Genomic DNA, 26,836 nt, shown 5'->3' on the forward strand with positions numbered 1-26,836 from the left:
TATACCTCAAAGAACTTAATTAACACTCTTCCACAAACCAGTTACATCTGTAAAATTTTTCAATGACATTGGAAAATACTTTATCCAACACAATTTTTAAAATATTCTATTACCATTTGTGTCTTAATGGGCTATAATTGGAACTAGCAAATCCTTTATACCAGTGCTCCATAACACGATTATTTTCTATTGCACTGCTAGCTAATTTAACCTTTGGAGCCTTAATTTTTTTCTTTATTCATGAGGCAAAAATTTTTAGTCCACAGAACCGTTCAGCTTGGTTGCCCATATGATGAGAGCCTGCCAATAACATGGGGGAAACACACATAGCAAAAGGCTTTACTAATTTAGATTTGATACATCTACAATATCACAGCTGGAATTGCTGACCAGGAGCCAAAATAGTCAAAGTCACAGACAAGCATGAAGTTCCCGTCTGCCTCTGCATCTTATCCTCACTGACAGATTTGGTGGGGGGGGGGGGGGCGGATTTACCCTCTCTCAGAAAGGAGCCCTGGGACCTGATAGGCCTGTTCGTGAGACAGATGTACACACATAACTTTGTGATCTGACTGTTACCTGCACATGTCTATTGTCCTTCTTGTTTGATTTGTACTCTATTCTAGTCCATACATTAACCCAAACACCTTTCAGCAAACTGAACATAATCTATGAGGCCCCCCAGTCTTCTCCAGAGTAAATCAGAATCATAATGTCTTCTACCAGTGCTGGGTTTGGGTTCAGAGGCTATGTAAAGAAAATGGGCAAAACAGCTAGAGCTTGAAGCTTCTCAGCTGAATGATCAGCACCCAGTACCTCATAGCATTTATCACAACTGTAACTGGGCATTTGTTTAATGTCTACTTAAGCTCAAAGACAGCAAGAATCATATCTGTCTTATTCATCCATGGATTCCCATAGAAGGTCACCAGTATGTGTCAGGCACTGTACTAGGTACTGCAGATGCAGCAGTTAATAAAACAGACAAAAATCCTGGCTCTCTTGGAGCTTAACTTCCAGCAGTCACTCACTGATTTCTAAAATGAGATGTTAGAGTCAGGGCCCTGAGAAATATCTGCAGATGTCTGTCAATTTGATTAAGTAATATCATTTTTCATCAGAATTTCTCAAACAGAGAGTTTGAGAATTTTGAAAAGTTACTAGTTTCAACCTTTAAGCATATATTTTTTTCAAATTTATTTTCATGAAATTTCCAGAGTAGGAAAATCTATAGAGACAGAAAGTAGGTAAGTGGTTGCCTAGGGAGAGGCACTGGGAGGAAATGGGGAGTGGCTGCTAGCTGGGTACAGGATCTCTTTTTAGGGTGATGAAAATGTTCTAAAATTGATTATGGTGATGGTTACACAACTCTGGGAATGTACTACTGAGAACCACTGAATTGTATATTTGAAATGGGTGGATTGTGTGATATATGAATTATATCTCAATAAAACTGTTATATTAAAAAAATGGAAAGGAATTTGTAGGGATAAGGAAGAACATTCTAACCTAACGGCCTCCATTTCCTTTGGAGGGTTTTGTGGGTTGGAAGGAAGACCTGAGGAACAAAATAAGGCCAATGAGAAAGAGAGCTAAGGAAACACTGAGGACACAGCTACAGTGAGAAAGAATGACTCCATGGGGACTACCTCTATAGGCAATCTTCCTGTAGGAACAGAAAGTCATGGGTGAACTACTTACTCCAAGAGTAGGGCTGGCAGGGCAGGTACAACAGAAAGACAAGGGGCAAGAGGTTTGCCTGGAAATCTCTGGTAAACACAGTAAGTTTGCTGTAGTATTTTTTTAATTCAGCCTTTTGTCTATGTATGACTTATTTTCTCATTTTCCTTAAGAGCAGGTGCAATGGGTCAGATTCTATCTCCTGCGTCTCTGATGTAGTGCTATATACATGCTGTTCACAATAAAAAAACTTAAAACATGAATTAATAACTCAGACTTCATAAATAAAGTGAACATTTACTGAACATTTACTATAAGCCTAGGCATTATATTAGGTGCTTTACACTCATTTTCTTGAATTCTAATAGTTCCATGAGGTAAGTAGTATTATCCCTGTGCTACACAGGAGAAAAAGGAGACTAAGAATGTTGAGTAATTTGCCCAAGGTCACAAGGCCAGTAAAGCATGAGGCCAAGATTCTAGAACAGGTCTGTCAGACCCCCTCAATGCCTAAGCTTTAATCCACTGGACTGTCTTTTGACCATCAAAAAAGGACTTTCACACTGACTCTAGTCTTAGAAGGGTTTTTATTAATAATCAAATTATTTTAAATTGGTAGTTCATGGTAATTAATAACTATATATCTTTAATTTGGCAACATTTGCACTGAAATACAGGGTTATCTTTTAACTTAATCCCTCTCTACGTGAAACCAAGGTAAAATTTTCAAAATTAAATACTATCTTTTTGACCTTTCCTATTGCTTAGATTTTATATTTACAGGAGCTTACTATACAGAGATTATACCAAAAGCAATAAGAAAAGAGTTTATATCAACACTGAGTGAGGAAGGAAAATATGTTGCACTGAACTAATTTAAAACCTACCATTTTGCACAGGAGATGTGTCTGACTGAGGAGCTTTCTCTTGATTCTCCTTCTCTGCATCCGTTGACTCTTAAAAAAAAAAGAAAGAAAGAAAAGAGTGAGAAATAACAGAAGGCCAGAGCAACAGTTTGAAAGAGTACTTATAAAAACCATAAACTAAAACTATTTTCTAATAGAAGCCAGCTTTAATTTTGTAATTAATATCCTCATTTTCTGCATAGGACTTCATTTTCCAATATATAATGTACCTTATAATTTGCTTATTTGTTTATCGTATGTCTCACTTCACTCAAATGTAAGCTCCAAAAGATCAGGAATTTTTAAATTTATTTTGTCTCCTTTGTTCACTGCTGTATCCTCAGTGCCTAGCAAAGGACCTGGCATACAGAACACCCTTGAGCATTTGTTAAGTGAATGAACGAACAAACCAAAATGAGCTGAGCTGATCCTTACAATGTTCAGATTAGTGTGCCTCAGAAATAAAGTGCATGCTTTTGAGAATTTAAAACAAAAGGGAAGCTAGAATACAATGTAATTCAATGGACTAGGCAAAGCTTTTCTCTGTGCTAGGCTGAGGAACTCAAACAGTACTGGACCTTGGGACTTCAACAAGTCTAAGATGTATTTCATCCACATTTATTACAGTATATATTTCTTAAATGACTCATTTAAAAATTAATCATAATACTATTATTATGCTGAATAATTAACCAAAATTCTTTAATATTATCAAATAAGTAGTCAGTATTCTCATTTTCCCTATTGTCCTAAATATTTTAAATGTGTCTGTTTCAATCAGGACACAAATAAAGTCCATACAGAGCAATGGCAGATACATTTCTTAAATTTCTTTTGATCTATAGACTCCTCCTCCTCCTCCTTCTTTTTCCCCCTTCCCCTAGCAATTTTTTTGCCGATGATACCAGTTCAGAGATTTCCAGTCTGGAGTTTGCTGACCACTTCCTCATGATGCTGGCTTCTTCTGGTCCTTATATTTTCTCTAAATTTGTATTGCTATTTCGAGCCAGAAGAGCTTAACCAGATTCAGGTTTGGCTTTTTTGGGAGGAGGAGAGAAGATGACTTCATAGGTACTTCTCACAGGGGGTTCCTAATATACCTAGTTCTCGCTCTTTTTGTGATATGAGCCGCCATGGATGATTATTGCCTAGATCCATTAGTTCATTAGTGGCTGCAAAATGGAGGTATTCTAATTATCATCCTGTCTTTATTAGCCAGAAAACTTCTATAGAGAGAAACCTCCCCTCTTCAACCATTCAGTTACCTTGAGGTAGAGCTCACAAAGGGAAGTCACAATCAACACTTTGTTCTTTTCCTTTATTTTCTAGTTTTCAAAATAATGAATTGTACCCGTGGGACTTCCCTGGCGCTCCAGTGGTTAAGACTCTGTGCTTCCAATGTAGGGAGCATGGGTTCGATCCTGGTCGGGGAACTAAGATCCCACATGCCGTGTGGCCAAAAATTTTTAAAAATTAAAAAAAAAAAAAAGAAAAAAGAATCGTATCCATACCATTCTCCACAGATGACAAATAAGTTTTGCTTTGTTTTTTAGTATCATTATGAACTAACGAATTTAACCACACTTGATGTGTTTCCATCTATTGCTGTTTTACCCTTACTGATGCTTGAATTGTCAAGTGACAAGCTTCTTAAAAAAGAATCTATGAATGATGCCAGGTGTACCATTTAAGGTAACAGATCTACTTTCTGGTTATGACTGAGTGACTCTTCAACATACGTGAACACTCAAGAGGGATGTATGGGCTGCTCTCTATTTAAATAATTTGGCTAGTATGAAGACAGTACACATTTATATTTACTAAATAGTTCTACAGTAAGATTTTCACTGTGCCAGTCACACTGCCAAGACACTGAAAGACTTGATAGCAGTATTAAAGGTACGATTAATTCATACAAAGTTTAATTCTCATCAACCATGAGGTTTTTTCTATACTCTTGTCTAATCTCCTCACTATAAAAATATTGGGTTCGGCAGCTCCCTCCCTAGGGGAATCTGGGTTACTAGCCTCTTATATATCCTTCAAAGGATATAACAGTTCCACTTACACACTGCTAATAAATGTTTAACAGCCAACTTTCCAGAAAATACAAACAAACAAAAAGCCTGACTGGTAGTGTTTGCAGATTTCTGTGGTGTAAATACTACCACCATGGCTGACTGCAAGGTGCCAAGGTAAAGTCACCAACCACAAAGTTGGGAAGAAATGTGTACCACTGGCTCTCCCAAGCCGATGTGAGCCAACTTCAGAATACCACTGTTACCTGAAAGTATGCATTTATATGTGCATGTACACATATTATATATGGTATTAAGCATGTCATATGTAACACTGTATACCCTTTTAGAGATTTTTCCACTAAAAAAAAAATACTGGGTTTAATTCTTCTTCCAGATAATGTAAAGCAAGCACTACCACAGTGCTGAAAGGTATGCAGCAGAATGTCAAGGAACACAGGCTCTGGAGCTGAACCTGCCGTCTTTCAGTCTGACTCTGCCTCTTACTAGCTATGTGACCCTGAGCAAGTCATTTCACTTTCTCAGCCTCAGTTCCTTCATCTATAAAATGAGGAAAGTAATACACATGGTATAAGGTATTTTGAGAACTAAGCGAAGTAGTATACATGCAAGTAACTCAATAAATGGTTTATGTTATTATTCTAAAACTAAATGTCATAGTTGTGCCTAAACTTAAGAATACTGGATAGCTTTATTAAAAGTGAAAACTGAGATCTGTGGCTCCAAAATTTAACTGACCAGGTTATTTCAGTGACCTCCTAAGCACTAACCTGACAATCAAGAGACCCAAGGTTCTAACTGAAGCTCTACTACCATACGATCTTGGAGAGCATTACAAAAGAAGAACAAAACAACACATGAATGGGGGAAAAAAATCTGACTAGGATGTCATTAAGGAGCCACCATACCAGGAAGAAAGGAGTATAAGTTGAAAATAATGACTGGGAAATCAAAACCATTTCACAATTATACCTCAAAGAACTTAATTAACACTCTTCCACAAACCAGTTACATCTGTAAAATTTTTCAATGACATTGGAAAATACTTTATCCAACACAATTTTTAAAATATTCTATTACCATTTGTGTCTTAATGGGCTATAATTGGAACTAGCAAATCCTTTATACCAGTGCTCCATAACACGATTATTTTCTATTGCACTGCTAGCTAATTTAACCTTTGGAGCCTTAATTTTTTTCTTTATTCATGAGGCAAAAATTTTTAGTCCACAGAAGCGTTCAGCTTGGTTGCCCATATGATGAGAGCCTGCCAATAACATGGGGGAAACACACATAGCAAAAGGCTTTACTAATTTAGATTTGATACATCTACAATATCACAGCTGGAATTGCTGACCAGGAGCCAAAATAGTCAAAGTCACAGACAAGCATGAAGTTCCCGTCTGCCTCTGCATCTTATCCTCACTGACAGATTTGGTGGGGGGGGGGGGCGGATTTACCCTCTCTCAGAAAGGAGCCCTGGGACCTGATAGGCCTGTTCGTGAGACAGATGTACACACATAACTTTGTGATCTGACTGTTACCTGCACATGTCTATTGTCCTTCTTGTTTGATTTGTACTCTATTCTAGTCCATACATTAACCCAAACACCTTTCAGCAAACTGAACATAATCTATGAGGCCCCCCAGTCTTCTCCAGAGTAAATCAGAATCATAATGTCTTCTACCAGTGCTGGGTTTGGGTTCAGAGGCTATGTAAAGAAAATGGGCAAAACAGCTAGAGCTTGAAGCTTCTCAGCTGAATGATCAGCACCCAGTACCTCATAGCATTTATCACAACTGTAACTGGGCATTTGTTTAATGTCTACTTAAGCTCAAAGACAGCAAGAATCATATCTGTCTTATTCATCCATGGATTCCCATAGAAGGTCACCAGTATGTGTCAGGCACTGTACTAGGTACTGCAGATGCAGCAGTTAATAAAACAGACAAAAATCCTGGCTCTCTTGGAGCTTAACTTCCAGCAGTCACTCACTGATTTCTAAAATGAGATGTTAGAGTCAGGGCCCTGAGAAATATCTGCAGATGTCTGTCAATTTGATTAAGTAATATCATTTTTCATCAGAATTTCTCAAACAGAGAGTTTGAGAATTTTGAAAAGTTACTAGTTTCAACCTTTAAGCATATATTTTTTTCAAATTTATTTTCATGAAATTTCCAGAGTAGGAAAATCTATAGAGACAGAAAGTAGGTAAGTGGTTGCCTAGGGAGAGGCACTGGGAGGAAATGGGGAGTGGCTGCTAGCTGGGTACAGGATCTCTTTTTAGGGTGATGAAAATGTTCTAAAATTGATTATGGTGATGGTTACACAACTCTGGGAATGTACTACTGAGAACCACTGAATTGTATATTTGAAATGGGTGGATTGTGTGATATATGAATTATATCTCAATAAAACTGTTATATTAAAAAAATGGAAAGGAATTTGTAGGGATAAGGAAGAACATTCTAACCTAACGGCCTCCATTTCCTTTGGAGGGTTTTGTGGGTTGGAAGGAAGACCTGAGGAACAAAATAAGGCCAATGAGAAAGAGAGCTAAGGAAACACTGAGGACACAGCTACAGTGAGAAAGAATGACTCCATGGGGACTACCTCTATAGGCAATCTTCCTGTAGGAACAGAAAGTCATGGGTGAACTACTTACTCCAAGAGTAGGGCTGGCAGGGCAGGTACAACAGAAAGACAAGGGGCAAGAGGTTTGCCTGGAAATCTCTGGTAAACACAGTAAGTTTGCTGTAGTATTTTTTTAATTCAGCCTTTTGTCTATGTATGACTTATTTTCTCATTTTCCTTAAGAGCAGGTGCAATGGGTCAGATTCTATCTCCTGCGTCTCTGATGTAGTGCTATATACATGCTGTTCACAATAAAAAAACTTAAAACATGAATTAATAACTCAGACTTCATAAATAAAGTTAACATTTACTGAACATTTACTATAAGCCTAGGCATTATATTAGGTGCTTTACACTCATTTTCTTGAATTCTAATAGTTCCATGAGGTAAGTAGTATTATCCCTGTGCTACACAGGAGAAAAAGGAGACTAAGAATGTTGAGTAATTTGCCCAAGGTCACAAGGCCAGTAAAGCATGAGGCCAAGATTCTAGAACAGGTCTGTCAGACCCCCTCAATGCCTAAGCTTTAATCCACTGGACTGTCTTTTGACCATCAAAAAAGGACTTTCACACTGACTCTAGTCTTAGAAGGGTTTTTATTAATAATCAAATTATTTTAAATTGGTAGTTCATGGTAATTAATAACTATATATCTTTAATTTGGCAACATTTGCACTGAAATACAGGGTTATCTTTTAACTTAATCCCTCTCTACGTGAAACCAAGGTAAAATTTTCAAAATTAAATACTATCTTTTTGACCTTTCCTATTGCTTAGATTTTATATTTACAGGAGCTTACTATACAGAGATTATACCAAAAGCAATAAGAAAAGAGTTTATATCAACACTGAGTGAGGAAGGAAAATATGTTGCACTGAACTAATTTAAAACCTACCATTTTGCACAGGAGATGTGTCTGACTGAGGAGCTTTCTCTTGATTCTCCTTCTCTGCATCCGTTGACTCTTAAAAAAAAAAGAAAGAAAGAAAAGAGTGAGAAATAACAGAAGGCCAGAGCAACAGTTTGAAAGAGTACTTATAAAAACCATAAACTAAAACTATTTTCTAATAGAAGCCAGCTTTAATTTTGTAATTAATATCCTCATTTTCTGCATAGGACTTCATTTTCCAATATATAATGTACCTTATAATTTGCTTATTTGTTTATCGTATGTCTCACTTCACTCAAATGTAAGCTCCAAAAGATCAGGAATTTTTAAATTTATTTTGTCTCCTTTGTTCACTGCTGTATCCTCAGTGCCTAGCAAAGGACCTGGCATACAGAACACCCTTGAGCATTTGTTAAGTGAATGAACGAACAAACCAAAATGAGCTGAGCTGATCCTTACAATGTTCAGATTAGTGTGCCTCAGAAATAAAGTGCATGCTTTTGAGAATTTAAAACAAAAGGGAAGCTAGAATACAATGTAATTCAATGGACTAGGCAAAGCTTTTCTCTGTGCTAGGCTGAGGAACTCAAACAGTACTGGACCTTGGGACTTCAACAAGTCTAAGATGTATTTCATCCACATTTATTACAGTATATATTTCTTAAATGACTCATTTAAAAATTAATCATAATACTATTATTATGCTGAATAATTAACCAAAATTCTTTAATATTATCAAATAAGTAGTCAGTATTCTCATTTTCCCTATTGTCCTAAATATTTTAAATGTGTCTGTTTCAATCAGGACACAAATAAAGTCCATACAGAGCAATGGCAGATACATTTCTTAAATTTCTTTTGATCTATAGACTCCTCCTCCTCCTCCTTCTTTTTCCCCCTTCCCCTAGCAATTTTTTTGCCGATGATACCAGTTCAGAGATTTCCAGTCTGGAGTTTGCTGACCACTTCCTCATGATGCTGGCTTCTTCTGGTCCTTATATTTTCTCTAAATTTGTATTGCTATTTCGAGCCAGAAGAGCTTAACCAGATTCAGGTTTGGCTTTTTTGGGAGGAGGAGAGAAGATGACTTCATAGGTACTTCTCACAGGGGGTTCCTAATATACCTAGTTCTCGCTCTTTTTGTGATATGAGCCGCCATGGATGATTATTGCCTAGATCCATTAGTTCATTAGTGGCTGCAAAATGGAGGTATTCTAATTATCATCCTGTCTTTATTAGCCAGAAAACTTCTATAGAGAGAAACCTCCCCTCTTCAACCATTCAGTTACCTTGAGGTAGAGCTCACAAAGGGAAGTCACAATCAACACTTTGTTCTTTTCCTTTATTTTCTAGTTTTCAAAATAATGAATTGTACCCGTGGGACTTCCCTGGCGCTCCAGTGGTTAAGACTCTGTGCTTCCAATGTAGGGAGCATGGGTTCGATCCTGGTCGGGGAACTAAGATCCCACATGCCGTGTGGCCAAAAATTTTTAAAAATTAAAAAAAAAAAAAAGAAAAAAGAATCGTATCCATACCATTCTCCACAGATGACAAATAAGTTTTGCTTTGTTTTTTAGTATCATTATGAACTAACGAATTTAACCACACTTGATGTGTTTCCATCTATTGCTGTTTTACCCTTACTGATGCTTGAATTGTCAAGTGACAAGCTTCTTAAAAAAGAATCTATGAATGATGCCAGGTGTACCATTTAAGGTAACAGATCTACTTTCTGGTTATGACTCAGTGACTCTTCAACATACGTGAACACTCAAGAGGGATGTATGGGCTGCTCTCTATTTAAATAATTTGGCTAGTATGAAGACAGTACACATTTATATTTACTAAATAGTTCTACAGTAAGATTTTCACTGTGCCAGTCACACTGCCAAGACACTGAAAGACTTGATAGCAGTATTAAAGGTACGATTAATTCATACAAAGTTTAATTCTCATCAACCATGAGGTTTTTTCTATACTCTTGTCTAATCTCCTCACTATAAAAATATTGGGTTCGGCAGCTCCCTCCCTAGGGGAATCTGGGTTACTAGCCTCTTATATATCCTTCAAAGGATATAACAGTTCCACTTACACACTGCTAATAAATGTTTAACAGCCAACTTTCCAGAAAATACAAACAAACAAAAAGCCTGACTGGTAGTGTTTGCAGATTTCTGTGGTGTAAATACTACCACCATGGCTGACTGCAAGGTGCCAAGGTAAAGTCACCAACCACAAAGTTGGGAAGAAATGTGTACCACTGGCTCTCCCAAGCCGATGTGAGCCAACTTCAGAATACCACTGTTACCTGAAAGTATGCATTTATATGTGCATGTACACATATTATATATGGTATTAAGCATGTCATATGTAACACTGTATACCCTTTTAGAGATTTTTCCACTAAAAAAAAAATACTGGGTTTAATTCTTCTTCCAGATAATGTAAAGCAAGCACTACCACAGTGCTGAAAGGTATGCAGCAGAATGTCAAGGAACACAGGCTCTGGAGCTGAACCTGCCGTCTTTCAGTCTGACTCTGCCTCTTACTAGCTATGTGACCCTGAGCAAGTCATTTCACTTTCTCAGCCTCAGTTCCTTCATCTATAAAATGAGGAAAGTAATACATATGGTATAAGGTATTTTGAGAACTAAGCGAAGTAGTATACATGCAAGTAACTCAATAAATGGTTTATGTTATTATTCTAAAACTAAATGTCATAGTTGTGCCTAAACTTAAGAATACTGGATAGCTTTATTAAAAGTGAAAACTGAGATCTGTGGCTCCAAAATTTAACTGACCAGGTTATTTCAGTGACCTCCTAAGCACTAACCTGACAATCAAGAGACCCAAGGTTCTAACTGAAGCTCTACTACCATACGATCTTGGAGAGCATTACAAAAGAAGAACAAAACAACACATGAATGGGGGAAAAAAATCTGACTAGGATGTCATTAAGGAGCCACCATACCAGGAAGAAAGGAGTATAAGTTGAAAATAATGACTGGGAAATCAAAACCATTTCACAATTATACCTCAAAGAACTTAATTAACACTCTTCCACAAACCAGTTACATCTGTAAAATTTTTCAATGACATTGGAAAATACTTTATCCAACACAATTTTTAAAATATTCTATTACCATTTGTGTCTTAATGGGCTATAATTGGAACTAGCAAATCCTTTATACCAGTGCTCCATAACACGATTATTTTCTATTGCACTGCTAGCTAATTTAACCTTTGGAGCCTTAATTTTTTTCTTTATTCATGAGGCAAAAATTTTTAGTCCACAGAAGCGTTCAGCTTGGTTGCCCATATGATGAGAGCCTGCCAATAACATGGGGGAAACACACATAGCAAAAGGCTTTACTAATTTAGATTTGATACATCTACAATATCACAGCTGGAATTGCTGACCAGGAGCCAAAATAGTCAAAGTCACAGACAAGCATGAAGTTCCCGTCTGCCTCTGCATCTTATCCTCACTGACAGATTTGGTGGGGGGGGGGGCGGATTTACCCTCTCTCAGAAAGGAGCCCTGGGACCTGATAGGCCTGTTCGTGAGACAGATGTACACACATAACTTTGTGATCTGACTGTTACCTGCACATGTCTATTGTCCTTCTTGTTTGATTTGTACTCTATTCTAGTCCATACATTAACCCAAACACCTTTCAGCAAACTGAACATAATCTATGAGGCCCCCCAGTCTTCTCCAGAGTAAATCAGAATCATAATGTCTTCTACCAGTGCTGGGTTTGGGTTCAGAGGCTATGTAAAGAAAATGGGCAAAACAGCTAGAGCTTGAAGCTTCTCAGCTGAATGATCAGCACCCAATACCTCATAGCATTTATCACAACTGTAACTGGGCATTTGTTTAATGTCTACTTAAGCTCAAAGACAGCAAGAATCATATCTGTCTTATTCATCCATGGATTCCCATAGAAGGTCACCAGTATGTGTCAGGCACTGTACTAGGTACTGCAGATGCAGCAGTTAATAAAACAGACAAAAATCCTGGCTCTCTTGGAGCTTAACTTCCAGCAGTCACTCACTGATTTCTAAAATGAGATGTTAGAGTCAGGGCCCTGAGAAATATCTGCAGATGTCTGTCAATTTGATTAAGTAATATCATTTTTCATCAGAATTTCTCAAACAGAGAGTTTGAGAATTTTGAAAAGTTACTAGTTTCAACCTTTAAGCATATATTTTTTTCAAATTTATTTTCATGAAATTTCCAGAGTAGGAAAATCTATAGAGACAGAAAGTAGGTAAGTGGTTGCCTAGGGAGAGGCACTGGGAGGAAATGGGGAGTGGCTGCTAGCTGGGTACAGGATCTCTTTTTAGGGTGATGAAAATGTTCTAAAATTGATTATGGTGATGGTTACACAACTCTGGGAATGTACTACTGAGAACCACTGAATTGTATATTTGAAATGGGTGGATTGTGTGATATATGAATTATATCTCAATAAAACTGTTATATTAAAAAAATGGAAAGGAATTTGTAGGGATAAGGAAGAACATTCTAACCTAACGGCCTCCATTTCCTTTGGAGGGTTTTGTGGGTTGGAAGGAAGACCTGAGGAACAAAATAAGGCCAATGAGAAAGAGAGCTAAGGAAACACTGAGGACACAGCTACAGTGAGAAAGAATGACTCCATGGGGACTACCTCTATAGGCAATCTTCCTGTAGGAACAGAAAGTCATGGGTGAACTACTTACTCCAAGAGTAGGGCTGGCAGGGCAGGTACAACAGAAAGACAAGGGGCAAGAGGTTTGCCTGGAAATCTCTGGTAAACACAGTAAGTTTGCTGTAGTATTTTTTTAATTCAGCCTTTTGTCTATGTATGACTTATTTTCTCATTTTCCTTAAGAGCAGGTGCAATGGGTCAGATTCTATCTCCTGCGTCTCTGATGTAGTGCTATATACATGCTGTTCACAATAAAAAAACTTAAAACATGAATTAATAACTCAGACTTCATAAATAAAGTGAACATTTACTGAACATTTACTATAAGCCTAGGCATTATATTAGGTGCTTTACACTCATTTTCTTGAATTCTAATAGTTCCATGAGGTAAGTAGTATTATCCCTGTGCTACACAGGAGAAAAAGGAGACTAAGAATGTTGAGTAATTTGCCCAAGGTCACAAGGCCAGTAAAGCATGAGGCCAAGATTCTAGAACAGGTCTGTCAGACCCCCTCAATGCCTAAGCTTTAATCCACTGGACTGTCTTTTGACCATCAAAAAAGGACTTTCACACTGACTCTAGTCTTAGAAGGGTTTTTATTAATAATCAAATTATTTTAAATTGGTAGTTCATGGTAATTAATAACTATATATCTTTAATTTGGCAACATTTGCACTGAAATACAGGGTTATCTTTTAACTTAATCCCTCTCTACGTGAAACCAAGGTAAAATTTTCAAAATTAAATACTATCTTTTTGACCTTTCCTATTGCTTAGATTTTATATTTACAGGAGCTTACTATACAGAGATTATACCAAAAGCAATAAGAAAAGAGTTTATATCAACACTGAGTGAGGAAGGAAAATATGTTGCACTGAACTAATTTAAAACCTACCATTTTGCACAGGAGATGTGTCTGACTGAGGAGCTTTCTCTTGATTCTCCTTCTCTGCATCCGTTGACTCTTAAAAAAAAAGAAAGAAAAGAGTGAGAAATAACAGAAGGCCAGAGCAACAGTTTGAAAGAGTACTTATAAAAACCATAAACTAAAACTATTTTCTAATAGAAGCCAGCTTTAATTTTGTAATTAATATCCTCATTTTCTGCATAGGACTTCACTTTCCAATATATAATGTACCTTATAATTTGCTTATTTGTTTATCGTATGTCTCACTTCACTCAAATGTAAGCTCCAAAAGATCAGGAATTTTTAAATTTATTTTGTCTCCTTTGTTCACTGCTGTATCCTCAGTGCCTAGCAAAGGACCTGGCATACAGAACACCCTTGAGCATTTGTTAAGTGAATGAACGAACAAACCAAAATGAGCTGAGCTGATCCTTACAATGTTCAGATTAGTGTGCCTCAGAAATAAAGTGCATGCTTTTGAGAATTTAAAACAAAAGGGAAGCTAGAATACAATGTAATTCAATGGACTAGGCAAAGCTTTTCTCTGTGCTAGGCTGAGGAACTCAAACAGTACTGGACCTTGGGACTTCAACAAGTCTAAGATGTATTTCATCCACATTTATTACAGTATATATTTCTTAAATGACTCATTTAAAAATTAATCATAATACTATTATTATGCTGAATAATTAACCAAAATTCTTTAATATTATCAAATAAGTAGTCAGTATTCTCATTTTCCCTATTGTCCTAAATATTTTAAATGTGTCTGTTTCAATCAGGACACAAATAAAGTCCATACAGAGCAATGGCAGATACATTTCTTAAATTTCTTTTGATCTATAGACTCCTCCTCCTCCTCCTTCTTTTTCCCCCTTCCCCTAGCAATTTTTTTGCCGATGATACCAGTTCAGAGATTTCCAGTCTGGAGTTTGCTGACCACTTCCTCATGATGCTGGCTTCTTCTGGTCCTTATATTTTCTCTAAATTTGTATTGCTATTTCGAGCCAGAAGAGCTTAACCAGATTCAGGTTTGGCTTTTTTGGGAGGAGGAGAGAAGATGACTTCATAGGTACTTCTCACAGGGGGTTCCTAATATACCTAGTTCTCGCTCTTTTTGTGATATGAGCCGCCATGGATGATTATTGCCTAGATCCATTAGTTCATTAGTGGCTGCAAAATGGAGGTATTCTAATTATCATCCTGTCTTTATTAGCCAGAAAACTTCTATAGAGAGAAACCTCCCCTCTTCAACCATTCAGTTACCTTGAGGTAGAGCTCACAAAGGGAAGTCACAATCAACACTTTGTTCTTTTCCTTTATTTTCTAGTTTTCAAAATAATGAATTGTACCCGTGGGACTTCCCTGGCGCTCCAGTGGTTAAGACTCTGTGCTTCCAATGTAGGGAGCATGGGTTCGATCCTGGTCGGGGAACTAAGATCCCACATGCCGTGTGGCCAAAAATTTTTAAAAATTAAAAAAAAAAAAAAGAAAAAAGAATCGTATCCATACCATTCTCCACAGATGACAAATAAGTTTTGCTTTGTTTTTTAGTATCATTATGAACTAACGAATTTAACCACACTTGATGTGTTTCCATCTATTGCTGTTTTACCCTTACTGATGCTTGAATTGTCAAGTGACAAGCTTCTTAAAAAAGAATCTATGAATGATGCCAGGTGTACCATTTAAGGTAACAGATCTACTTTCTGGTTATGACTCAGTGACTCTTCAACATACGTGAACACTCAAGAGGGATGTATGGGCTGCTCTCTATTTAAATAATTTGGCTAGTATGAAGACAGTACACATTTATATTTACTAAATAGTTCTACAGTAAGATTTTCACTGTGCCAGTCACACTGCCAAGACACTGAAAGACTTGATAGCAGTATTAAAGGTACGATTAATTCATACAAAGTTTAATTCTCATCAACCATGAGGTTTTTTCTATACTCTTGTCTAATCTCCTCACTATAAAAATATTGGGTTCGGCAGCTCCCTCCCTAGGGGAATCTGGGTTACTAGCCTCTTATATATCCTTCAAAGGATATAACAGTTCCACTTACACACTGCTAATAAATGTTTAACAGCCAACTTTCCAGAAAATACAAACAAACAAAAAGCCTGACTGGTAGTGTTTGCAGATTTCTGTGGTGTAAATACTACCACCATGGCTGACTGCAAGGTGCCAAGGTAAAGTCACCAACCACAAAGTTGGGAAGAAATGTGTACCACTGGCTCTCCCAAGCCGATGTGAGCCAACTTCAGAATACCACTGTTACCTGAAAGTATGCATTTATATGTGCATGTACACATATTATATATGGTATTAAGCATGTCATATGTAACACTGTATACCCTTTTAGAGATTTTTCCACTAAAAAAAAAATACTGGGTTTAATTCTTCTTCCAGATAATGTAAAGCAAGCACTACCACAGTGCTGAAAGGTATGCAGCAGAATGTCAAGGAACACAGGCTCTGGAGCTGAACCTGCCGTCTTTCAGTCTGACTCTGCCTCTTACTAGCTATGTGACCCTGAGCAAGTCATTTCACTTTCTCAGCCTCAGTTCCTTCATCTATAAAATGAGGAAAGTAATACATATGGTATAAGGTATTTTGAGAACTAAGCGAAGTAGTATACATGCAAGTAACTCAATAAATGGTTTATGTTATTATTCTAAAACTAAATGTCATAGTTGTGCCTAAACTTAAGAATACTGGATAGCTTTATTAAAAGTGAAAACTGAGATCTGTGGCTCCAAAATTTAACTGACCAGGTTATTTCAGTGACCTCCTAAGCACTAACCTGACAATCAAGAGACCCAAGGTTCTAACTGAAGCTCTACTACCATACGATCTTGGAGAGCATTACAAAAGAAGAACAAAACAACACATGAATGGGGGAAAAAAATCTGACTAGGATGTCATTAAGGAGCCACCATACCAGGAAGAAAGGAGTATAAGTTGAAAATAATGACTGGGAAATCAAAACCATTTCACAATTATACCTCAAAGAACTTAATTAACACTCTTCCACAAACCAGTTACATCTGTAAAATTTTTCAATGACATTGGAAAATACTTTATCCAACACAATTTTTAAAATATTCTATTACCATTTGTGTCTTAATGGGCTATAATTGGAACTAGCAAATCCTTTATACCAGTGCTCCATAACACGATTATTTTCTATTGCACTGCTAGCTAATTTAACCTTTGGAGCCTTAATTTTTTTCTTTATTCATGAGGCAAAAATTTTTAGTCCACAGAAGCGTTCAGCTTGGTTGCCCATATGATGAGAGCCTGCCAATAACATGGGGGAAACACACATAGCAAAAGGCTTTACTAATTTAGATTTGATACATCTACAATATCACAGCTGGAATTGCTGACCAGGAGCCAAAATAGTCAAAGTCACAGACACGCATGAAGTTCCCGTCTGCCTCTGCATCTTATCCTCACTGACAGATTTGGTGGGGGGGGGGGGGCGGATTTACCCTCTCTCAGAAAGGAGCCCTGGGACCTGATAGGCCTGTTCGTGAGACAGATGTACACACATAACTTTGTGATCTGACTGTTACCTGCACATGTCTATTGTCCTTCTTGTTTGATTTGTACTCTATTCTAGTCCATACATTAACCCAAACACCTTTCAGCAAACTGAACATAATCTATGAGGCCCCCCAGTCTTCTCCAGAGTAAATCAGAATCATAATGTCTTCTACCAGTGCTGGGTTTGGGTTCAGAGGCTATGTAAAGAAAATGGGCAAAACAGCTAGAGCTTGAAGCTTCTCAGCTGAATGATCAGCACCCAATACCTCATAGCATTTATCACAACTGTAACTGGGCATTTGTTTAATGTCTACTTAAGCTCAAAGACAGCAAGAATCATATCTGTCTTATTCATCCATGGATTCCCATAGAAGGTCACCAGTATGTGTCAGGCACTGTACTAGGTACTGCAGATGCAGCAGTTAATAAAACAGACAAAAATCCTGGCTCTCTTGGAGCTTAACTTCCAGCAGTCACTCACTGATTTCTAAAATGAGATGTTAGAGTCAGGGCCCTGAGAAATATCTGCAGATGTCTGTCAATTTGATTAAGTAATATCATTTTTCATCAGAATTTCTCAAACAGAGAGTTTGAGAATTTTGAAAAGTTACTAGTTTCAACCTTTAAGCATATATTTTTTTCAAATTTATTTTCATGAAATTTCCAGAGTAGGAAAATCTATAGAGACAGAAAGTAGGTAAGTGGTTGCCTAGGGAGAGGCACTGGGAGGAAATGGGGAGTGGCTGCTAGCTGGGTACAGGATCTCTTTTTAGGGTGATGAAAATGTTCTAAAATTGATTATGGTGATGGTTACACAACTCTGGGAATGTACTACTGAGAACCACTGAATTGTATATTTGAAATGGGTGGATTGTGTGATATATGAATTATATCTCAATAAAACTGTTATATTAAAAAAATGGAAAGGAATTTGTAGGGATAAGGAAGAACATTCTAACCTAACGGCCTCCATTTCCTTTGGAGGGTTTTGTGGGTTGGAAGGAAGACCTGAGGAACAAAATAAGGCCAATGAGAAAGAGAGCTAAGGAAACACTGAGGACACAGCTACAGTGAGAAAGAATGACTCCATGGGGACTACCTCTATAGGCAATCTTCCTGTAGGAACAGAAAGTCATGGGTGAACTACTTACTCCAAGAGTAGGGCTGGCAGGGCAGGTACAACAGAAAGACAAGGGGCAAGAGGTTTGCCTGGAAATCTCTGGTAAACACAGTAAGTTTGCTGTAGTATTTTTTTAATTCAGCCTTTTGTCTATGTATGACTTATTTTCTCATTTTCCTTAAGAGCAGGTGCAATGGGTCAGATTCTATCTGCTGCGTCTCTGATGTAGTGCTATATACATGCTGTTCACAATAAAAAAACTTAAAACATGAATTAATAACTCAGACTTCATAAATAAAGTTAACATTTACTGAACATTTACTATAAGCCTAGGCATTATATTAGGTGCTTTACACTCATTTTCTTGAATTCTAATAGTTCCATGAGGTAAGTAGTATTATCCCTGTGCTACACAGGAGAAAAAGGAGACTAAGAATGTTGAGTAATTTGCCCAAGGTCACAAGGCCAGTAAAGCATGAGGCCAAGATTCTAGAACAGGTCTGTCAGACCCCCTCAATGCCTAAGCTTTAATCCACTGGACTGTCTTTTGACCATCAAAAAAGGACTTTCACACTGACTCTAGTCTTAGAAGGGTTTTTATTAATAATCAAATTATTTTAAATTGGTAGTTCATGGTAATTAATAACTATATATCTTTAATTTGGCAACATTTGCACTGAAATACAGGGTTATCTTTTAACTTAATCCCTCTCTACGTGAAACCAAGGTAAAATTTTCAAAATTAAATACTATCTTTTTGACCTTTCCTATTGCTTAGATTTTATATTTACAGGAGCTTACTATACAGAGATTATACCAAAAGCAATAAGAAAAGAGTTTATATCAACACTGAGTGAGGAAGGAAAATATGTTGCACTGAACTAATTTAAAACCTACCATTTTGCACAGGAGATGTGTCTGACTGAGGAGCTTTCTCTTGATTCTCCTTCTCTGCATCCGTTGACTCTTAAAAAAAAAGAAAGAAAGAAAAGAGTGAGAAATAACAGAAGGCCAGAGCAACAGTTTGAAAGAGTACTTATAAAAACCATAAACTAAAACTATTTTCTAATAGAAGCCAGCTTTAATTTTGTAATTAATATCCTCATTTTCTGCATAGGACTTCACTTTCCAATATATAATGTACCTTATAATTTGCTTATTTGTTTATCGTATGTCTCACTTCACTCAAATGTAAGCTCCAAAAGATCAGGAATTTTTAAATTTATTTTGTCTCCTTTGTTCACTGCTGTATCCTCAGTGCCTAGCAAAGGACCTGGCATACAGAACACCCTTGAGCATTTGTTAAGTGAATGAACGAACAAACCAAAATGAGCTGAGCTGATCCTTACAATGTTCAGATTAGTGTGCCTCAGAAATAAAGTGCATGCTTTTGAGAATTTAAAACAAAAGGGAAGCTAGAATACAATGTAATTCAATGGACTAGGCAAAGCTTTTCTCTGTGCTAGGCTGAGGAACTCAAACAGTACTGGACCTTGGGACTTCAACAAGTCTAAGATGTATTTCATCCACATTTATTACAGTATATATTTCTTAAATGACTCATTTAAAATTTAATCATAATACTATTATTATGCTGAATAATTAACCAAAATTCTTTAATATTATCAAATAAGTAGTCAGTATTCTCATTTTCCCTATTGTCCTAAATATTTTAAATGTGTCTGTTTCAATCAGGACACAAATAAAGTCCATACAGAGCAATGGCAGATACATTTCTTAAATTTCTTTTGATCTATAGACTCCTCCTCCTCCTCCTTCTTTTTCCCCCTTCCCCTAGCAATTTTTTTGCCGATGATACCAGTTCAGAGATTTCCAGTCTGGAGTTTGCTGACCACTTCCTCATGATGCTGGCTTCTTCTGGTCCTTATATTTTCTCTAAATTTGTATTGCTATTTCGAGCCAGAAGAGCTTAACCAGATTCAGGTTTGGCTTTTTTGGGAGGAGGAAAGAAGATGACTTCATAGGTACTTCTCACAGGGGGTTCCTAATATACCTAGTTCTCGCTCTTTTTGTGATATGAGCCGCCATGGATGATTATTGCCTAGATCCATTAGTTCATTAGTGGCTGCAAAATGGAGGTATTCTAATTATCATCCTGTCTTTATTAGCCAGAAAACTTCTATAGAGAGAAACCTCCCCTCTTCAACCATTCAGTTACCTTGAGGTAGAGCTCACAAAGGGAAGTCACAATCAACACTTTGTTCTTTTCCTTTATTTTCTAGTTTTCAAAATAATGAATTGTACCCGTGGGACTTCCCTGGCGCTCCAGTGGTTAAGACTCTGTGCTTCCAATGTAGGGAGCATGGGTTCGATCCTGGTCGGGGAACTAAGATCCCACATGCCGTGTGGCCAAAAATTTTTAAAAATTAAAAAAAAAAAAAAGAAAAAAGAATCGTATCCATACCATTCTCCACAGATGACAAATAAGTTTTGCTTTGTTTTTTAGTATCATTATGAACTAACGAATTTAACCACACTTGATGTGTTTCCATCTATTGCTGTTTTACCCTTACTGATGCTTGAATTGTCAAGTGACAAGCTTCTTAAAAAAGAATCTATGAATGATGCCAGGTGTACCATTTAAGGTAACAGATCTGCTTTCTGGTTATGACTGAGTGACTCTTCAACATACGTGAACACTCAAGAGGGATGTATGGGCTGCTCTCTATTTAAATAATTTGGCTAGTATGAAGACAGTACACATTTATATTTACTAAATAGTTCTACAGTAAGATTTTCACTGTGCCAGTCACACTGCCAAGACACTGAAAGACTTGATAGCAGTATTAAAGGTACGATTAATTCATACAAAGTTTAATTCTCATCAACCATGAGGTTTTTTCTATACTCTTGTCTAATCTCCTCACTATAAAAATATTGGGTTCGGCAGCTCCCTCCCTAGGGGAATCTGGGTTACTAGCCTCTTATATATCCTTCAAAGGATATAACAGTTCCACTTACACACTGCTAATAAATGTTTAACAGCCAACTTTCCAGAAAATACAAACAAACAAAAAGCCTGACTGGTAGTGTTTGCAGATTTCTGTGGTGTAAATACTACCACCATGGCTGACTGCAAGGTGCCAAGGTAAAGTCACCAACCACAAAGTTGGGAAGAAATGTGTACCACTGGCTCTCCCAAGCCGATGTGAGCCAACTTCAGAATACCACTGTTACCTGAAAGTATGCATTTATATGTGCATGTACACATATTATATATGGTATTAAGCATGTCATATGTAACACTGTATACCCTTTTAGAGATTTTTCCACTAAAAAAAAAATACTGGGTTTAATTCTTCTTCCAGATAATGTAAAGCAAGCACTACCACAGTGCTGAAAGGTATGCAGCAGAATGTCAAGGAACACAGGCTCTGGAGCTGAACCTGCCGTCTTTCAGTCTGACTCTGCCTCTTACTAGCTATGTGACCCTGAGCAAGTCATTTCACTTTCTCAGCCTCAGTTCCTTCATCTATAAAATGAGGAAAGTAATACATATGGTATAAGGTATTTTGAGAACTAAGCGAAGTAGTATACATGCAAGTAACTCAATAAATGGTTTATGTTATTATTCTAAAACTAAATGTCATAGTTGTGCCTAAACTTAAGAATACTGGATAGCTTTATTAAAAGTGAAAACTGAGATCTGTGGCTCCAAAATTTAACTGACCAGGTTATTTCAGTGACCTCCTAAGCACTAACCTGACAATCAAGAGACCCAAGGTTCTAACTGAAGCTCTACTACCATACGATCTTGGAGAGCATTACAAAAGAAGAACAAAACAACACATGAATGGGGGAAAAAAATCTGACTAGGATGTCATTAAGGAGCCACCATACCAGGAAGAAAGGAGTATAAGTTGAAAATAATGACTGGGAAATCAAAACCATTTCACAATTATACCTCAAAGAACTTAATTAACACTCTTCCACAAACCAGTTACATCTGTAAAATTTTTCAATGACATTGGAAAATACTTTATCCAACACAATTTTTAAAATATTCTATTACCATTTGTGTCTTAATGGGCTATAATTGGAACTAGCAAATCCTTTATACCAGTGCTCCATAACACGATTATTTTCTATTGCACTGCTAGCTAATTTAACCTTTGGAGCCTTAATTTTTTTCTTTATTCATGAGGCAAAAATTTTTAGTCCACAGAAGCGTTCAGCTTGGTTGCCCATATGATGAGAGCCTGCCAATAACATGGGGGAAACACACATAGCAAAAGGCTTTACTAATTTAGATTTGATACATCTACAATATCACAGCTGGAATTGCTGACCAGGAGCCAAAATAGTCAAAGTCACAGACACGCATGAAGTTCCCGTCTGCCTCTGCATCTTATCCTCACTGACAGATTTGGTGGGGGGGGGGGGGGGCGGATTTACCCTCTCTCAGAAAGGAGCCCTGGGACCTGATAGGCCTGTTCGTGAGACAGATGTACACACATAACTTTGTGATCTGACTGTTACCTGCACATGTCTATTGTCCTTCTTGTTTGATTTGTACTCTATTCTAGTCCATACATTAACCCAAACACCTTTCAGCAAACTGAACATAATCTATGAGGCCCCCCAGTCTTCTCCAGAGTAAATCAGAATCATAATGTCTTCTACCAGTGCTGGGTTTGGGTTCAGAGGCTATGTAAAGAAAATGGGCAAAACAGCTAGAGCTTGAAGCTTCTCAGCTGAATGATCAGCACCCAATACCTCATAGCATTTATCACAACTGTAACTGGGCATTTGTTTAATGTCTACTTAAGCTCAAAGACAGCAAGAATCATATCTGTCTTATTCATCCATGGATTCCCATAGAAGGTCACCAGTATGTGTCAGGCACTGTACTAGGTACTGCAGATGCAGCAGTTAATAAAACAGACAAAAATCCTGGCTCTCTTGGAGCTTAACTTCCAGCAGTCACTCACTGATTTCTAAAATGAGATGTTAGAGTCAGGGCCCTGAGAAATATCTGCAGATGTCTGTCAATTTGATTAAGTAATATCATTTTTCATCAGAATTTCTCAAACAGAGAGTTTGAGAATTTTGAAAAGTTACTAGTTTCAACCTTTAAGCATATATTTTTTTCAAATTTATTTTCATGAAATTTCCAGAGTAGGAAAATCTATAGAGACAGAAAGTAGGTAAGTGGTTGCCTAGGGAGAGGCACTGGGAGGAAATGGGGAGTGGCTGCTAGCTGGGTACAGGATCTCTTTTTAGGGTGATGAAAATGTTCTAAAATTGATTATGGTGATGGTTACACAACTCTGGGAATGTACTACTGAGAACCACTGAATTGTATATTTGAAATGGGTGGATTGTGTGATATATGAATTATATCTCAATAAAACTGTTATATTAAAAAAATGGAAAGGAATTTGTAGGGATAAGGAAGAACATTCTAACCTAACGGCCTCCATTTCCTTTGGAGGGTTTTGTGGGTTGGAAGGAAGACCTGAGGAACAAAATAAGGCCAATGAGAAAGAGAGCTAAGGAAACACTGAGGACACAGCTACAGTGAGAAAGAATGACTCCATGGGGACTACCTCTATAGGCAATCTTCCTGTAGGAACAGAAAGTCATGGGTGAACTACTTACTCCAAGAGTAGGGCTGGCAGGGCAGGTACAACAGAAAGACAAGGGGCAAGAGGTTTGCCTGGAAATCTCTGGTAAACACAGTAAGTTTGCTGTAGTATTTTTTTAATTCAGCCTTTTGTCTATGTATGACTTATTTTCTCATTTTCCTTAAGAGCAGGTGCAATGGGTCAGATTCTATCTGCTGCGTCTCTGATGTAGTGCTATATACATGCTGTTCACAATAAAAAAACTTAAAACATGAATTAATAACTCAGACTTCATAAATAAAGTTAACATTTACTGAACATTTACTATAAGCCTAGGCATTATATTAGGTGCTTTACACTCATTTTCTTGAATTCTAATAGTTCCATGAGGTAAGTAGTATTATCCCTGTGCTACACAGGAGAAAAAGGAGACTAAGAATGTTGAGTAATTTGCCCAAGGTCACAAGGCCAGTAAAGCATGAGGCCAAGATTCTAGAACAGGTCTGTCAGACCCCCTCAATGCCTAAGCTTTAATCCACTGGACTGTCTTTTGACCATCAAAAAAGGACTTTCACACTGACTCTAGTCTTAGAAGGGTTTTTATTAATAATCAAATTATTTTAAATTGGTAGTTCATGGTAATTAATAACTATATATCTTTAATTTGGCAACATTTGCACTGAAATACAGGGTTATCTTTTAACTTAATCCCTCTCTACGTGAAACCAAGGTAAAATTTTCAAAATTAAATACTATCTTTTTGACCTTTCCTATTGCTTAGATTTTATATTTACAGGAGCTTACTATACAGAGATTATACCAAAAGCAATAAGAAAAGAGTTTATATCAACACTGAGTGAGGAAGGAAAATATGTTGCACTGAACTAATTTAAAACCTACCATTTTGCACAGGAGATGTGTCTGACTGAGGAGCTTTCTCTTGATTCTCCTTCTCTGCATCCGTTGACTCTTAAAAAAAAAGAAAGAAAGAAAAGAGTGAGAAATAACAGAAGGCCAGAGCAACAGTTTGAAAGAGTACTTATAAAAACCATAAACTAAAACTATTTTCTAATAGAAGCCAGCTTTAATTTTGTAATTAATATCCTCATTTTCTGCATAGGACTTCACTTTCCAATATATAATGTACCTTATAATTTGCTTATTTGTTTATCGTATGTCTCACTTCACTCAAATGTAAGCTCCAAAAGATCAGGAATTTTTAAATTTATTTTGTCTCCTTTGTTCACTGCTGTATCCTCAGTGCCTAGCAAAGGACCTGGCATACAGAACACCCTTGAGCATTTGTTAAGTGAATGAACGAACAAACCAAAATGAGCTGAGCTGATCCTTACAATGTTCAGATTAGTGTGCCTCAGAAATAAAGTGCATGCTTTTGAGAATTTAAAACAAAAGGGAAGCTAGAATACAATGTAATTCAATGGACTAGGCAAAGCTTTTCTCTGTGCTAGGCTGAGGAACTCAAACAGTACTGGACCTTGGGACTTCAACAAGTCTAAGATGTATTTCATCCACATTTATTACAGTATATATTTCTTAAATGACTCATTTAAAATTTAATCATAATACTATTATTATGCTGAATAATTAACCAAAATTCTTTAATATTATCAAATAAGTAGTCAGTATTCTCATTTTCCCTATTGTCCTAAATATTTTAAATGTGTCTGTTTCAATCAGGACACAAATAAAGTCCATACAGAGCAATGGCAGATACATTTCTTAAATTTCTTTTGATCTATAGACTCCTCCTCCTCCTCCTTCTTTTTCCCCCTTCCCCTAGCAATTTTTTTGCCGATGATACCAGTTCAGAGATTTCCAGTCTGGAGTTTGCTGACCACTTCCTCATGATGCTGGCTTCTTCTGGTCCTTATATTTTCTCTAAATTTGTATTGCTATTTCGAGCCAGAAGAGCTTAACCAGATTCAGGTTTGGCTTTTTTGGGAGGAGGAAAGAAGATGACTTCATAGGTACTTCTCACAGGGGGTTCCTAATATACCTAGTTCTCGCTCTTTTTGTGATATGAGCCGCCATGGATGATTATTGCCTAGATCCATTAGTTCATTAGTGGCTGCAAAATGGAGGTATTCTAATTATCATCCTGTCTTTATTAGCCAGAAAACTTCTATAGAGAGAAACCTCCCCTCTTCAACCATTCAGTTACCTTGAGGTAGAGCTCACAAAGGGAAGTCACAATCAACACTTTGTTCTTTTCCTTTATTTTCTAGTTTTCAAAATAATGAATTGTACCCGTGGGACTTCCCTGGCGCTCCAGTGGTTAAGACTCTGTGCTTCCAATGTAGGGAGCATGGGTTCGATCCTGGTCGGGGAACTAAGATCCCACATGCCGTGTGGCCAAAAATTTTTAAAAATTAAAAAAAAAAAAAAGAAAAAAGAATCGTATCCATACCATTCTCCACAGATGACAAATAAGTTTTGCTTTGTTTTTTAGTATCATTATGAACTAACGAATTTAACCACACTTGATGTGTTTCCATCTATTGCTGTTTTACCCTTACTGATGCTTGAATTGTCAAGTGACAAGCTTCTTAAAAAAGAATCTATGAATGATGCCAGGTGTACCATTTAAGGTAACAGATCTGCTTTCTGGTTATGACTGAGTGACTCTTCAACATACGTGAACACTCAAGAGGGATGTATGGGCTGCTCTCTATTTAAATAATTTGGCTAGTATGAAGACAGTACACATTTATATTTACTAAATAGTTCTACAGTAAGATTTTCACTGTGCCAGTCACACTGCCAAGACACTGAAAGACTTGATAGCAGTATTAAAG

General features: G+C 37.0%; 1 protein-coding gene across 10 annotated transcripts in view; it reads right to left on the reverse strand.

Annotated features, from left to right (window-relative positions):
- The window catches only part of SCML2 (Scm polycomb group protein like 2), a 112,603-nt gene that overhangs the window by 67,796 nt on the left and 17,971 nt on the right, over positions 1 to 26,836 (reverse strand). For 2 of the 10 annotated variants that reach the window (XM_057538150.1, XM_057538151.1), the window contains exons 4-8: positions 24,921 to 24,989; positions 19,330 to 19,398; positions 13,745 to 13,813; positions 8,157 to 8,225; positions 2,568 to 2,636 (exon numbers count right to left, since the gene is read on the reverse strand). In XM_057538150.1, coding sequence (XP_057394133.1) covers positions 2,568 to 2,636; positions 8,157 to 8,225; positions 13,745 to 13,813; positions 19,330 to 19,398; positions 24,921 to 24,989 — 345 coding nt within the window. The remainder of the gene's footprint in view (positions 1 to 2,567; positions 2,637 to 8,156; positions 8,226 to 13,744; positions 13,814 to 19,329; positions 19,399 to 24,920; positions 24,990 to 26,836) is intronic. The other 8 variants (XM_057538156.1, XM_057538157.1, XM_057538152.1 and 5 more) reach the window with 7 other exon arrangements.

Source organism: Balaenoptera acutorostrata, chromosome X, assembly GCF_949987535.1.
Source record: "Balaenoptera acutorostrata chromosome X, mBalAcu1.1, whole genome shotgun sequence".
NCBI lineage: Eukaryota > Metazoa > Chordata > Mammalia > Artiodactyla > Balaenopteridae > Balaenoptera > Balaenoptera acutorostrata.